We start from the raw sequence: 15,498 nt of genomic DNA on the forward strand, positions 1-15,498 counted from the left end.
AAGCCAAGCTCAAGAAAAGGAAAGGTCTGGATGAAAAAAACTAGAAGCTTGCTGGCACAGCAGGCTTGTTTTTGCAACAGCATAAATAAATCACCCCAGAACATGATTAAAATTGTCACTGTCGCTAGCAGTTACCTTCCCTTCTACTCATAGCCTTCCCTACACACAGTTAAAAAAAATCCAGTCACATAAATTTTAAGGAAGAAAGTTTTCTAGTAATCTTAATAATTTTTTTAATAAGTACAAGTGTCCAAACTTCTTGCATTCAAAGCACCATATGCAGATGCAATACAAGTACACAAACCAAACAAACCTGTTCATTAGAAAATCTAGGTAGATCTAAAGAAAGAAAAACAAAGAAGTACAAGGAATTGAAATGAGTGAAAGGTCCAATTATTTTGATTTGGTGCAAACATTCACAATAATCAGTTCTCAGCAAAACCATGATCCCATAGTTTAATGGCATAAGTATCTGATAGCAACTAGCCATTTACACTTACCAAAGCTAGAAGCAAAATAATCAGTTTGGTTTCAATCCAGTTATCAATTCTACTTGCATATTGTTTTACTCAAGTAGGCCATTCTGCAGCTCTCCCTTTAAAAATCAAAAACCAAACCAAAGCAAACTCCAGAACTTAGATACAGGCAGCACTGTTATCCTGGAGAAACTTTTGACAGAGCAGGCTTACAAGCAATTTAGGGACAGACTGACCAGTTTTTCCGAGAATAGTTATGGGTTTTACTTGTAACATCAAAAAGTAAACCATATGCTAAGATGCCAAAACTGCTAAACTATCGAGATATCACCATTGCAAAGCTTAGTTGACCTTATAGTAAACATAACCAGCATGTTTCACAAGTGTAGCTGTTTTGCAACTTCTTTGGAATACCAGTCTTATTATACTGTGAGGACTAAAACCAGCAGTGGATTAACCAACTGAAAACAACTGTATTCTCCACTGGGTAGTTACACCATTAGCATAAGACTGAAACAACCTCCCTTTGATAAAGGAAAGGCCAATCTCAGTCTTGTTTTCTTTTGCTATAAACAAAATCTACTGTCAACAAAGAATCCAGGACTTTGAAACAATCCCATGTAATTTTTTTGCATTATACTTATTTATGAGAGTGAGGAAGACAAGCCATGTCCTAAGTTCTGCTGACATATACCGTGCTTTCTCATGTGTGCGTCTTAAGCTAGAGAGAACTGTAATGCTACTGATCTCTTCAACTATTAAAATCCCCCCCAGATTAAGCTTCCTTATAAATTTATTGGTTGTGTTCCAATACAACATCACTGTCACCAGCTGTTCACTTGTCTGACCAAGACAAACAAATACGAAGACAAAAAACCTGACTCTAATTACAGCCTAATGAAGCATTCCCAAGAATTTGCATCAAAAAGGTATTTCCACAAGTTAGATGCTTTCTTACAACGGGATCTCAAAAAAAATGCATCAAATCTAACCTCACTCTACAATTTCAAAGCCAGAAAGTACACAGGCCCACAATATCTGACATAAACTTTTTTTTTTTAATAAAAATATGGAAGATTAGATTAAGAATGTGCAGAAGCTTGATGGAGGCTTTCCTCTGCTGGCATACATTGATTGGAAGAACAAAAATTATCTTGATTAGCCTTACCACTGGCAATGTTTATTTACTAAATAGGTTTCAAAGGCCACTCTCTAGGATTGAGGCCAAGTGGCAGGGAACAGCACATATCCGTACCACAAAAGTTCTGTCTTCCAAAACAGGTGGCTCTAACCAAATCGCTTGGCTAGGCATGGGCCCAGGCTCATGTAAACTCCCAAACTGGGCCTGGGAATTGCATGAAAAAGTGCTAGTCAGCTGGGCCAAGGTCATGCAAACTGCTGTTCTAACAATTAACTGTATAAATAGTCACAACCCAATACCTGGGAATGTTCCCAGACAGTTGAATCTACCAGGATGAATGTACTTGAAGTTTCACAATATACTAAAACTGTACCAACGTTTGTGATGATCTGAACAAAACCCACTATTTTACTTCACATTTGCTCATAGAATTTTGACAGGTAAATTTCTCGCAGAAATTATGCCAGATTATTTTATATCTGCTCATGACGACAAGCAACAATCAAAATAATAGTGTTTAAATAAAACAAACAGACACGGATTACATATGTATTGAGCTCTTTTTTTTCTACTCCTGATTCTCCAAAGTATAAAAATTGCATGGAGAGGTCTCTAGTGGCACAACTAACAATTTCTAGTGTAGCTGCTCTAACTGCCACCAAAGCAAAACAATACGACTGGGAAGACAAAGAAGACATTAAAGTGAAAGATTACTGCATGTGTAAATATGAGGTAGTACGGCAGCATCAAAAGTCTTCACTGAATTTATCTTCATTTTGGGGCAAGTTTTTACGGCAGTGTATATATGCTGGACTGTGATTTTCCTAGGAAAAATGCTTTTTTTAAAATTGTTTTTTAAAAACAGAAGATATAGTAAGTCTTTGCATACAACCTCTGAGTTTGGCAGAGTCAATGATTCTAGAATTTACTTTTAAAAACAGTAAAGCATTGAAATATTTTTTTATTTCAGGGCCAAAAGCAAGGATCTCTTGAAACAAAAACCTATTTTTAATAAAAGGTAAGTCCAACATGAACTAGAATCACATGAACAGCATTACAGCAATGAACCCCAACCACACAGCCAGTTCAACAAAATGCATTAATCTACATGATGTTAGTGAAGACCTTCTTTTGTGTTACAACTAAGATACTTTATTAAGACAATCCATAAAAGTGTTTAAAGACTGGTTATGGGAAAATAGGCTATGTGAGTAAATGCTCAACAGTACTGTTGTTTACAGATTACTAATTCATGCTATTAATTCTACCAGCTACTCTTCTGCATTCATTACCTCAAAGCTTCTTGTCAAATCAGCTTCCTTAGCCCGTGCTGCTGATAAAGCCTGCTCTGCCCTGCACAGCTGCTGGGTGAGATTACTGGTGTCATGTTCCAAGCGTTGTTTCACTGCCATTACCTGCAAGAACATTGAAAATCGACACTATATTCATAGGCATATATAATTTTCTTTTTAAACTCCCGTTCTTGAACTCTAACATTCTATCACAAAATAAAACTACATTCTTTTATACCATCATGAACCTAAGGTTGCTTTACTGTGGTTTAGAAAATAGCTGCTTATTGCTTTTCCACTCCTTTGCCTCTGACCAGAAAGATTGTATGTCTCTATAATACATATATTTCTAGGCTGTCTGACATTAGATTAATACATCCAACTTGCAGCTACATCACCACAATGATATCTGTAGGGTACAAATGAGACTGGGAATGTAACAGCCTTTTTGCTAAAGCCATGAGAATCAGAAAGTTAGGATCATAACTGCACTTACTGCTTCATTTACACAGATTTCATAAAAACTGAAGAGGTCTTAGCTCTTTTGAAACAGTCTTATAATGCTCCAGATCAAAAAAGGAGGAAATGCCATTATCAAGTCAAAAAAGTAAAAAAAAAAAGTATATTCTGAGGTCATTAGGTAACAAATTAGCTTTATTGGAATAAGAACTAAAAAGCACCTAATTTTCTGTCAATGAAATCAGTTTCTTCAGTGAGCATATACAAAAGAATGTGCATATAAAGAAACCTCCACTGAGAACATTTGACTGAATGTATTCCCATAGCTATATTTCTAAAACAAAGCAAGCCTGCAAGAAAGCTGTTGTCAGTTTTAGGAATGCTGTTCCAGTTCAGCCAGGCTGCTAATAGAGCTTTTCAATCTAACTTTCAAGAACACATGTTTCTTTTTAGAAATACAGTTAGCTCTGCTGCTTTATGGCTGCTATCAAGTTTCTTGAGCTTTTAAACATTCCTCTTTCCTTGTCACCCTCTCTTCAGGCTGATGCTGCCTTCTAAATTCCTTAAAATTGTGATTTTGTGACAACTAGTAAGATCAAATAGCTAGTTACTGCCAAAGCTGTGGAAGACCCTCCTACTGATGTTCCTCTTTACACAAGGCCTGACACTCATCTGATTTTGTGGAGAACCAGTTCAGGGTGTTAAACTGATAGCAAACACTTGTGCCTGTGTTGTTGTGCCGGTGTACACATAGGCCAGTTTATATATAATTTTTTCTTTGCTCTTTTAGCTCCTGTTTCAGCTCTCTGTAAAGTCAAATGAGGGGTAGCACTGCTAAAAAAGAAGTACCAGGAGTACAAGACCAGGGTGTATGAAATGGGGCTGCTGTTCCAAAGGTCAACTACCTGTTGATCAGTTTAGCTCTATCATCAAACTACACCTCAGCATGTTTTCTATCTGTGATGTCATCTGTGATCAGCCTTAGTTGCTTCTCTCTCAAATAGGTTTATTTTAGCTGCACTGTTCTGCATTCATATCTCCTTCCCTGTGGGAGGTGAACTAGCCCCAAACTTTAAAAATCCTTTAATTCACATTTAAATACACAGTATCTCAGTGAGAAACGGTAAATACAAAACAGCTAATACAAACTGTACAAAACATTAATACAAGTCCCCACATCTTTTTCCTTTTTTTTTTTGTGTACAGCTAAATTAAGGCAGTACTGCTGAAACAACTAAACACCAGCTCTAGTAGAATATATTAAATAAAAAAGCTTACTTTGTCAAATTCTGCCTGTAGAGCATTGAAGTCATTTTTGGCTTGCTGTAGCTCCTGATTCAGTTTGTTTCTTATCTGGTTGCACTGCTGATCCAGTGTTTGCAAGGCACGTTGCTGACAAGAGAGTTCCTAGAAAACAGTGGTACAGCAGCAATTAAATAAACACAGAAGTGCAACAAGTCTCTATTTGGGTTACTGAAGTGATAATGAATGATTTTCATTAGCAGATACTGCCTGGTCAGAGACAGTTGTTTTACACGGTGAATAACAGTTTAAAAACAACCTTGATGCATGCTGCAAACATCACATGGGCAAGAAGGGCCCTAACCTGACTCATGTCATCTGCTTAAAAACTCCATTACAGCAATATTCCTATCACAGAAAGGGAATAAAAAAAATCAAAAATTAGTGAAAGTAATGGTGTTAAAATTCTTCATCTTAAAGATATTTCATATAAGAATTACATTACACTACAAGTGGACAAATTATTCTCTGCTATAATTTACTCACCATACTATAGAGCTGATTTTTTCCTAGGAAAATTTAAAAATAATCTTAAAAGAATACCTAGCATGGGACTGAGCAACCAGATAATCTTAGAAGGGCAATCATGACAATTGCACAAAACAGAGTGTTCCCAAAGCAGACTTCCTGAAGTCTGTAGAGGGACAATATAGTTCTTGTGGATCTTACAACATGCCAAGTAGGCATCCATTAGGATAAACAGCTGTACTTGTCATTTCTCATGAGCCCTGTTCCTCTGCCTTTGGACCTTACAGTTGTGATTCTGCAGGTTTCAGAGGCTCATTAGGATGCAAAACAACAAGAGACATGAGGGCAATAATAAGCAATGAAGGAAAAAACGCGATATTTATCAGCAATAATCGCTACGCAAGAGTTGCATTATGCTCTACTAACATATTCGAAGATCCTTCTGATGGGGAAAAGGCAGCAAAGCTCTTGTGCTTCTCTTATTAGAGTAGATGTGTAGTTACTTCACACAGGCAAAATGCTTCACTAAAAGACACAGTAACATACTGCCACCAGTCAAACAAAACAAACAATTTAAAAAAAAAAAAGAAAGAAAATAATAATAATTAAAATAAATATATAAATAAATTAATAACACCAAAGGAAAGGTTCAGAATGAAGGAACTAGAGCTGACATTTTCTGCAATGTGGCTGTGGCTCCCAGGTGCATGAACTCCCTGCACACAAGTCAGTGTATTTTCATCAGTCGTATCTGTGGAATGATGCCAGCACCCATCACATTCTGCTGGAGAGCAAAAAAAGTACAAGAGGCCAAAACACTTCCTATACCAGTGAGGCATCCAGTAAACAAACAGCTCTTTTTTAACAGGAAAAGTATAGATAAGTGTAGAATTGTCATAAACAGAAAATCCTGAAAGATCATTGTTACATACATGTGTGTATACATATAATTTAGCATTTTTTTACACAGAACCCAATATAGGTAAGTCTGCAACTTCATTCCCACACCAGAAGGTGACAGAAGTGCTATACAATTGTGAAGGGGAAGATATGACACCAGCTGGGCGTCACAGTAGCTGACACCAGTAACTAATGCTGAGTAAAGTACGCATTAGCTCCAAAGAGCCCTTCTGCAAACCTCTGGTCAGAAGTGTTACCTGAGCTCATGCAAGGAGGTCCTTTGGAAACAAGTGCACACCTTGTTAATTTAACAACTAATTCAATGCCTTTAAGTTCCAAAGAATTCCATTATTTCTGAAGCTGATGGACTGAAAAGACTCTGCCTTCTAAGCTCTACGTGTTATAGTATGAGAGAAAGCAAAGCAAACTTTCTTGTTTAAATAAATGCCCAAAACAAATCAAGTGAAACAGGGTAAATTTAGATTAGATAGAAGGAAGAAATTCTTCACTATGAGGGTGGTGAGGTACTGGAACATGCTGCCTGGAGAAGCTGTGGATGCCCAATTCCTGGAAGTGTTCAAGGCTAGGCCGGATGGGGCTTTGAGCAACCTGGTCTGATGGAAGGTGTCCCTGCCCATGGCAGGCGGGTTGGAACTAAAGGATCTTTAAGGTCCCCTCCAACCCAAACCATTCTATCATTCTAGGATTTTTCTAGTTTTAGATGCCAATAAAGTAGTTACCTATTTCTAAGCTAAAAATGAAGCATAAACCAAAATTAGAAAAATAGAGAAATTATTTTCTTGTGTACAAGAAAATACATAAAAAAATAGTTCAGATTCCATAGAAACAAGGGAGTCAGTTATTTAGTCTGAACTCACACACACTTAATTCTGTGAACAATGAAGCCTATTTTCTCACGTATTTATATCTCAACTGGGTCTTTCACAAATATTCTCTGTCATCTAGTGAAGACTAACATAATTCCACATGTCTCCAACAGACTCCTCCCTCTATTGGGATGTTTGTTTTCAGTTTGTCAATTATCTTTGCAACTTTTACCTCTCTATCAGATGCGATCGCAATTAACTGAAAAGCAGATGCACAAAATAAGCCATGTGATTTCATTTCCTCAGGAAGTCAAAATTAAAAAGTTCTTGCCTTACCTGTTGGTACTCCTTTTCCTTCGCCTTTATTTTCTGTTCTAAAGACTGACGAGCACTCTCAGCGTTTTGTCTTTGGCAATTCAGTTCTTCTGACAATCTTTTCACCTTTTGCTCCATCATTTGGACCTAACGTAATTTAGTTATCAGCCACAAGTGTTAAAAATGCAAGTAACCTTTTATTGACATTTATATGCATTCATATGAAAACAACGATTTCACCTACTACAATTGTTCTAGCATTCACATAACCTACAGCGTAACTTTAGCTGGTACCATATAAATTCTTAGCTACCCAAAGTTCTAAACTCATACTTGCTTACATTAGTGATAATAAATGTATATATAAAAAGAATATATATACACTTTTTTATATATAGTTGTGTGGTGTATATATGTATACTCCTGTATACACACGCAAAATTGAAAAATCTTCAGAAAATCAGTATCTTTGACAATTTACAGAAATGTACTGTAATTGACACAAAAAAATATATCTTTTCAGTACCTCAGGTTCCTATGAACTAATGAATGACCACTAACTGCTAAAGAACTACATGTTTAGGATGAAAATACGTGGATATTCCACTGAATTTCAGAGTGATTCAGCACATTGATTTGTATAGGAAAAAACAAGAGGCAATTACCTTCGTCTACTTCAGCAAGAACTGAAGAGTGGTTTTCACATTTTAAACTTTAATTAAAAAAGATCAGTAGATCATGTTCTCGGTTAACCTCTACATTAAAATATGTCACCTTTTTATCTATTTCAGTTTGTCAGGTTAATACTATTTTACCTAAGAGAATGAAGCAGTGTCCAGTTAATTCCCTGAACAGAAAAACACATTTTTATTCCAAAAACAATCTGGTAATGCAAAATATGTACCATTTTTTTTTTCCCAAGGGATAAGAAGAATGGCAAAGGATGAATAGGACTGTTTTCCAGCAACAAGGACTGTTTAATGAGTTAGTGAAACAATAGTTGATTTATGTCGTAAGAAAATAAGAGGCAGGTAATAGTATTGGGATGTCCAGTTATTAGGCTCAAACTACAGGGATCGTGAGCTCCTGTAAGATCACCCAGAAACCTGCCTGCAGAAGGGCTGCAGATCTCAAAAAATGTTAAAATACTTGATAACACAGAGGAGGTGCTGTGGTCCAGGTCTGTGAATAGTACCAGTGACAAAGAAGTGTACAAGGGGTGTGACAAAATTAAATTGAGTCTATGAGGCAGGAAACTAAAACCCAGAATCTCAGTGCAGTTCCACATCCAGAGCCCGGGGCAGAGACAGGTGGAGATCCAATTTCAGTGTGAGAAAGAAGAAACAGAACAGAAAGGAGCAACCTTCAGTTGGCAGGACCAAAGGAACCTTCTTGGACAAGATGCTGTGCTGCACCTTAAGGATGGGCTGCACCTTGGTTCAAATGGGGACACTCAGTTCTACCACTCCGTGCCCTTCCTTCCTCAGGCATGTTCCTGGCAATATAACCTTCACTGCTCCCTTGCACTGGATTTAATGCCCCTTTGATTCCTTCGTAAAACAATTAAGGTCTCTTAAACTTGTAGAAAGTTAACAGGGCAAAATTAAATATGTGACATCTCAATCATCTAGGAAGTTGAATCAGGGCATTTGGGGAATCCAATAAATGAAGAGAAAGACTTTTTCAGAGGAACTGAGCTGTTAGGTTGGGTCACCTGTCTTCCCACAGACTCACTGTAATGACGGTGCCTTCAGGTAGTCAACGGACTGTGTCAAGAATATGATTTTACCTCACTCCCGGCCAAGACTTCCCCTAAGCCTATTCCTCAGGGCTAGCAATAACCGAAAGTTGCTGTCTCTCTCAAGAGGCAGACTGATTGACCCTCAACATGCAAAAGCTTAGTTTTAAAGGACAGATACAGGAGTTGTGGGAAACAGCAGTTTTCCAATATACTTTGCGGCATGTAGAAACTTGCTGACAAAGATAGATAATTATTATACCCTGAAGAGATATACAAAAAAATATCTTTTTTCCTATCTTGCGGATGAGTCGAAGTAGTAGAAAAAAAAAGTTAAAAAGACAGATGGAAATATGAAGATTCAAGGAATTATGAAATCTGTACACTACTTTCAAATTTGTCAAATGCTGTGAAAAAGGACGTTAGGAAGGTAACGTGACTTGATTAACCAAGAAAAAGAGACAACTATTCTTAATTGTTATCTTTTGAAGCTTGAATTAAATTATTTTAAACACTGGCATTCTCTTCTTTGCATGATTATGAGAAAAAATCTGAACCATTTCACATTTTTATGCGTATGTATTTAAATACACTCTGTAAATTCTTGACTAAGCAAATTGTGCTGTCCCTATTGTTTTTTTTATTATGAATCCACAGTCCTTATGATTAGGTTGTGAAATCCCATTTAGAAACTACATAGATACATTCTCAGTCTTGCATGGCATTTTTACCTAATTTTATTTTACTTAAGTAATTTACAATCCAAAGCCTATACACTCACAATATCCTGTAGTATAAGCAACAGATACTGCACGAGAGAGTCCATTTAAGGTCAGAACTTGCCACCAGATGTCATTGTTGCTCTATGCAACATGATCAGAAACTGTTTTTCAGAATTTCTGTCAATCTCGCCTGCTGATTAAAAAGATTTCTTCAGGTGGTAGAAGAACCTTCCAGAAAAGGGTGACTGCTCATGAGTATTTCCATTTTTACAGGTAATATGTATCAAAATAACATATACTTTGCAAAACTTGATCCTCAGCTAAACACTCAAGAAACTTACCCAAGAATCTCGTTTCTTACTAAAATGGCTTAAAACTGACACACATTAATACTGGGAATGAATTGTAAGGACAGCCAGAAGATGTGTGACACAACATTTTACCTGTGTGGTAGCTTGATCAAGTTGTGTTCTCATTTGAGTCAGTTTATCTCTGGTTTTGTTCAGAACTTTATCCTTCTCTGTTAATTCCAATTTCGTTCTGTCCAGCTGCACTTCAGCCTCTTGATGTTTATTCATATGGGATTTTGTCACTTTTTCTTGAGCTTCCAATTGTTGTTCTAGGTCTTTCACAGTGGAATTTAACTCTGAATTTTAAAAACAGTAAAGGTTAAGGATACTTTCTGCTTGGAAAGGTGCGTCTTCCAGGTACTCAAATTTCCAAGTGTCTACATATTCTGAAATATTTAGTATGTTTGATAAAAACCCCAGTTCCTGATGCAGGCAAACACCCTGTATAATGTTCAGCAAGCTAAAAACAAAACTTTCACCTCTCTTATGCTACTACATCAATGAACAAAACTATTAAAAACTATTCAGACCAAAAGATAGTTGACTCTTTCCACTGCATAATATATGAGAACACAGCAAAGTGTGAGATCAGGCACAAATGCTGCAAAGGCAAGGACAATTTGTTTCTCTACTGTTTTGGGTTTTTTGTCTGCTTGGGTTTTTTCTTGTTTTTAAACACAGAGAAAGATTTCACATGACATATCTATTTTTTATTATTATTTTTAAAAGGAAACATAACCACTACAAACATTTGTTTGGGGCAGCTGTGAGCCTCTGCTTCAAAGAGGTTTTTCAGCTATTGGGTATCTGTAGATAGAGTATTTTATATTTTAATCTTTTTCCTGTCCCACAGCAGCATACCTATAAAGCGAAACCAAGTGATCTTGTCACAATATATATCATTAAGAGTTTACCTTCCAAAATCACAACAGTAGAAAACATTGATCGGCTACAGGGAGTGTTAGTCAGAATTACTATTATCTGGTAATTATTTTTATTTAAAAAAAAAAAAAAAAGTTTTCCTGATGCTGAATTTATATGGCTTCCGAGTTGAAAATGTTGCATAGATAGAAGAGTTTGAATAAACAGTTTGGAGAGTACAGGAAATTGTAAAAGAGTCCTAAATGGAACAGTGGAAAAGCTCGTCCAAATAGTAGGCTTAAGTAAACATTCACCAAAACCACAACAAACCATTTGCTCTCTTCTGACTATCAGATATCACAAATGATTATTTCTTCACATCAATATGCACAAGATCATACTTTGCTTTTTCATTGTACTTTTTGCATCACACTTCATTCTGCGCTTCCAGTAACATCCAGTATGGACTAACTCAGTTATGTATTAAGCATGTTCAATCAATGAATTTTTAACACAGGTGTTGCTTGGTCATAAATCTTAAGAGTCATACAAAATTAAGGAAGCAATATAATTGAATTTAACAGTGAGATGTAATAAATCCTGAAGAGTTTTTTTAACTCTGTTTTAAGATAATTGTTCTATGAACAATGGAATTATTGGAGAAGGCCATTTCCATATGATGTCCCCTACCCACCCCAAAAAAATATACACTCCTCCCTTCTAACTCTCCTACCCCCTATGTAAAAGATACCACAGGTTGTGGATAATCTCCATGTACTGGCTGATCACAGGAAATACACACACCAGCAGCCAACTGGGCTTGCTGCCAAAGGCAGCAACAGGTATCTTTCTCTTTTCCTCACTAAAGCACTAATTTCAATACCTCTCTTCTATCCACACACCAGCTTTCATGAAACCATATAGGAGACTGCCTCTGGGTTTAAAAGAAATATAGCCGATACCTTGGTTCTGTGCTCTTAGCTGGATCAGGAGTGAAGAATTACAATTCTCAGCAAAGCTGTTGTTGAGCTCGTTCTTCTCTGATATTATACTAGAATTTGTTTCTTTTTCCCATGGAAAAAAGGACGTTGTAGAACTTCCTCTTGCAGGTGTTTCTTGATTTCTAGATGGTGTCTTTTCTTGTTGCCATGAAAACACAGATGAGGAAGCCTGATGCCGAGCAATCTCCCTGTGACTCAAAGAGCTTTGAAGTTGAGGCTGATTTATTTTCTGTGTCCAAGAAAAAAAAAGAATCTACCTTTACACAGCTCCATAGCCAACATATAACAAAATAATTAATTTGTTAATATGTAGATAATGGGTTGTGGTCACTTCATGTTTTTATATACCACATCATCCACCAGTGCAAACTACTGATAAAAATTTTTTTTTATACTATGTAAATAATTTTAACCCAGTATCCAAGAACAGCTGATATTTACAAACATAAACCAGGATCTTCAAAAATGTAGTTTGATCCGTGTATAAGTAACATGCTCAGATTTTCATCTTTTTCAAGATAATTCCCATCATTTACCTCCTATATTTCTCAAAATGAAAGTCTACATTTTCACATGCAAGTGCTGACACAAGTAAGCTACAAGAAATATACAAATCTAGACTAAAATATCTGACCCCTATTTAGTTCTTTTGGACAAACACAGGTAAATTCAGAACAGAGTTATTTATTTAAACTTATTCACACAGAATATCCCAAAATTGCAGTAATAAAATATGCCAGGTACCAGCTTTCAATCTCTTCCTGCAGAAAAATTAAATAGAGCCAAAATAGTATGTGGGGGTTTTTTCTCCTTAAATGAAAAAAAAAAAAACAACTCAAACACTAAAACCCCTGTTGTATTTTTTAACTGGATTTTCAAATACCTCTCATTTTTTTTTAAACTAAAGGCCTAAACCAGGTAATACCCAGTCTGACTTCACAGTCCAACCAGAAAATATGTTGTTACATAGGAATAGCTGTGCTAAGACCGGAAATCTATGTAGTCGAGAATATTTTCACCAATCCTATAAAGTAACTTGTTTACAGATAGAGAATATAAAAACCTAACCATGCATATATTAATTATTTCCCTTACATGCCATTTAAATTCATAGAGTTTTGAGTCAAAAGTTGAATCCAGGAAATTAAAAGGAATTAGTAATAATTTTTGCTGAAGTACTTTCTCTTTCGGATCTGTTTGTGTTTTGTTTTTTTTACAATACTCCGTGAAAAAGAATTCTGCCACTTAACACAGTACAGTATACTAAAATACTTTTTGTTCTGAGCCTGCAGAGCTCCTATTGTAATGAACAATAGGGAAAAATAGGGAAATGACCATTCCCTGTTTCCTCTCTTGATCCTCACTCATCTTTATACCATCCACTTGTACCATAACTGGAGATGAGAAAAATAGAATTTGCAATGAATATTTGAGATGTGAGAGCCATTTGGTTATATACAGGCAAAGAATATTTTCTCATTAGTTCTTAATTCTTTTCCTAAAAAAATATTTTTCATCATTGCTGAACACAATACTGAAGTTTTCTGAGAACTAGCCACAATAATTGCTGAATCTCTTCCTGGAATCATTTCATTAAATTTGGAGCCTGAATGTACTGGGCATGCATATGTTTTCCAGATGCATTACTTCACTTTTTATATTTTTTTTTCAGTGAATTTAACTGATTATCTTAATTATTGCAATTATTTAGTATTACAAAATACTGTGTGGTCTCCAACCATATTATTTAACTCATTTTCAGATCACTAATGAATACACTAAATAGCACAGTCGTCTCTACCAATCCTTTTCAGGCACCACTGTTATCATTCCTTAGGTGTAAAAACTGACCATTTATTCCTAGCCCTCAGTCTTTACCTTCACATTCACAAGAACTCCCCTTTATCAAAATTGTTTCATTTTTGTCAGTGTTTTGTGGATATCCAACAACATCATACTGAGTCACACTTAACTCCCATATTCTTTGACTTATTCTTAAAAAAATAAAGACTCTGAAAGTATGTGAGGCACAATTTCCCTTTACACATAAACACTTGATCTTTTTTCCATACACCATACTTATGTATGCATCAATAAACATATTGCTTTAAGCTTCTAACAATTTGCCCAGGACAAAAAGTTGGCCCAACTAAACTACATGTCTAGGAATCAGCACTGTAAGCTTTTTTGTAAAAAAATGATATCATCCTTGTCACCTTCCAGTATCAAGAGAAGAATCAAATCAGTTGCACATCACAAGGATTCAGCAGTCCCACACTGCAGAGCCCTATCAATTCACGGGTAAATGTTATCTGTATCTGGTGAATTTTTTTTATTACTGTTCATTTAATCAATCTATTTTAAGACTACCTCTGACTTTTGAGGTTGTGTCACAGATTCAACCCCAATAAAGAAAGGCTCTGATACAGAAAACTTTGTAAGCCTTTAGATAGTAAATACTAAATAAAAAATTATTTCAGCTTTTCTGCAATGGCCCCTTTTTCCTTGAGGGCTTTCACATCTTGGTGATCTATTAGTCTTGCAGATTCCCTAATACAGTTCCTACTGCTTTTGTGTTTGAAAAATTTACTAGTTTTTATTTGCTAGGCGGGCTATTTCTCATAATCTTTTCAAGGCTATTTTATTATTCTACCATATTTAACTTTGCAAAAGTCGCACTTTTTTCTTGTCCTTGCTTGCATGAGACTTCCAGTTTTTGAAGGATGCGTTCTCATTTTATATGTCCTTCTTTCCTTTGCTATTCAATTATGGATTTGTCAAGATTACTTCTGAATAGTAGTACACAGGGATTAATTATCTTATTTTTTCTTTTTTTTTTTCAAATTATACTTTTAAGGGAGGCAAAATATATTTCACTAGTTTTCCACTCTATTTTCCAAGCTCCCTCAGCAGTTACTTTCTTTGATATCACATCTACCATTCTCAAGAGATACTTACCTTAACCTGTATGTTTCTCAGTTCTAATTCTAGCTTTTTTCTTTCTTGTACTTCTTTCTTGTATTTTTCTTCTAATTCTTCAAACTTAGCATCTACAAAGACATGATTAATAATTCTTCATAATTTACTTTAGTACACATGTAATCTTTTCTAGCCTATTCCTATCATGGGAATGATAAAAATGAACAGCTATCAGAAGCGTCAGATCATGAGGAAGAAATAACTGTATATACAATATGTTCAGTAATTCAGGACCTCGAAAGTACACTGGTGGGATATCTGGAACTTGACATTAAAATGAAATCACAACTGCCAGAATCTTATTTTTTTAATCTCTCTCTCTGAAAAATATGTGTATATAAAATATACATATATACACACTTTAAAAAATAAATATAGGTAACATACATGTGTTGCATTATATATACATATACACATAGATTATACACCTAAAAAAAAGTTTTCCTACCAGCAACCTAATAGCATTAATATTATGACAAAATGACAAAAAAAAATGCTTTGTAGCATTCCAAGGAGCAGTTGAGGGAGGCAATGGTCCCATTCCACACTGCACTGGTGCAGCCCCACCTCTAGTACTGTGTGCAGTTTTGGGTGCCTCAGCACAGAAAGGACATCAAAGTATTAGAGTGTGTCCAGAGAGGGCAACACTTATGAGGAGCGGCTGAGA

General features: G+C 35.8%; 1 protein-coding gene across 2 annotated transcripts in view; it reads right to left on the minus strand.

Annotated features, from left to right (window-relative positions):
• Nucleotides 1-15,498, minus strand: part of CENPF (centromere protein F) — a 45,488-nt gene that overhangs the window by 23,620 nt on the left and 6,370 nt on the right. For both annotated transcript variants that reach the window (XM_082049606.1, XM_082049605.1), the window contains exons 5-10: nucleotides 14,811-14,902; nucleotides 11,814-12,081; nucleotides 10,084-10,286; nucleotides 7,202-7,327; nucleotides 4,647-4,775; nucleotides 2,910-3,032 (exon numbers count right to left, since the gene is read on the minus strand). In XM_082049606.1, the coding sequence (XP_081905732.1) occupies nucleotides 2,910-3,032; nucleotides 4,647-4,775; nucleotides 7,202-7,327; nucleotides 10,084-10,286; nucleotides 11,814-12,081; nucleotides 14,811-14,902 (941 nt within the window). The remainder of the gene's footprint in view (nucleotides 1-2,909; nucleotides 3,033-4,646; nucleotides 4,776-7,201; nucleotides 7,328-10,083; nucleotides 10,287-11,813; nucleotides 12,082-14,810; nucleotides 14,903-15,498) is intronic.

The sequence above is a fragment of the Streptopelia decaocto genome (assembly GCF_964273445.1).
Source record: "Streptopelia decaocto genome assembly, chromosome: 3".
NCBI lineage: Eukaryota > Metazoa > Chordata > Aves > Columbiformes > Columbidae > Streptopelia > Streptopelia decaocto.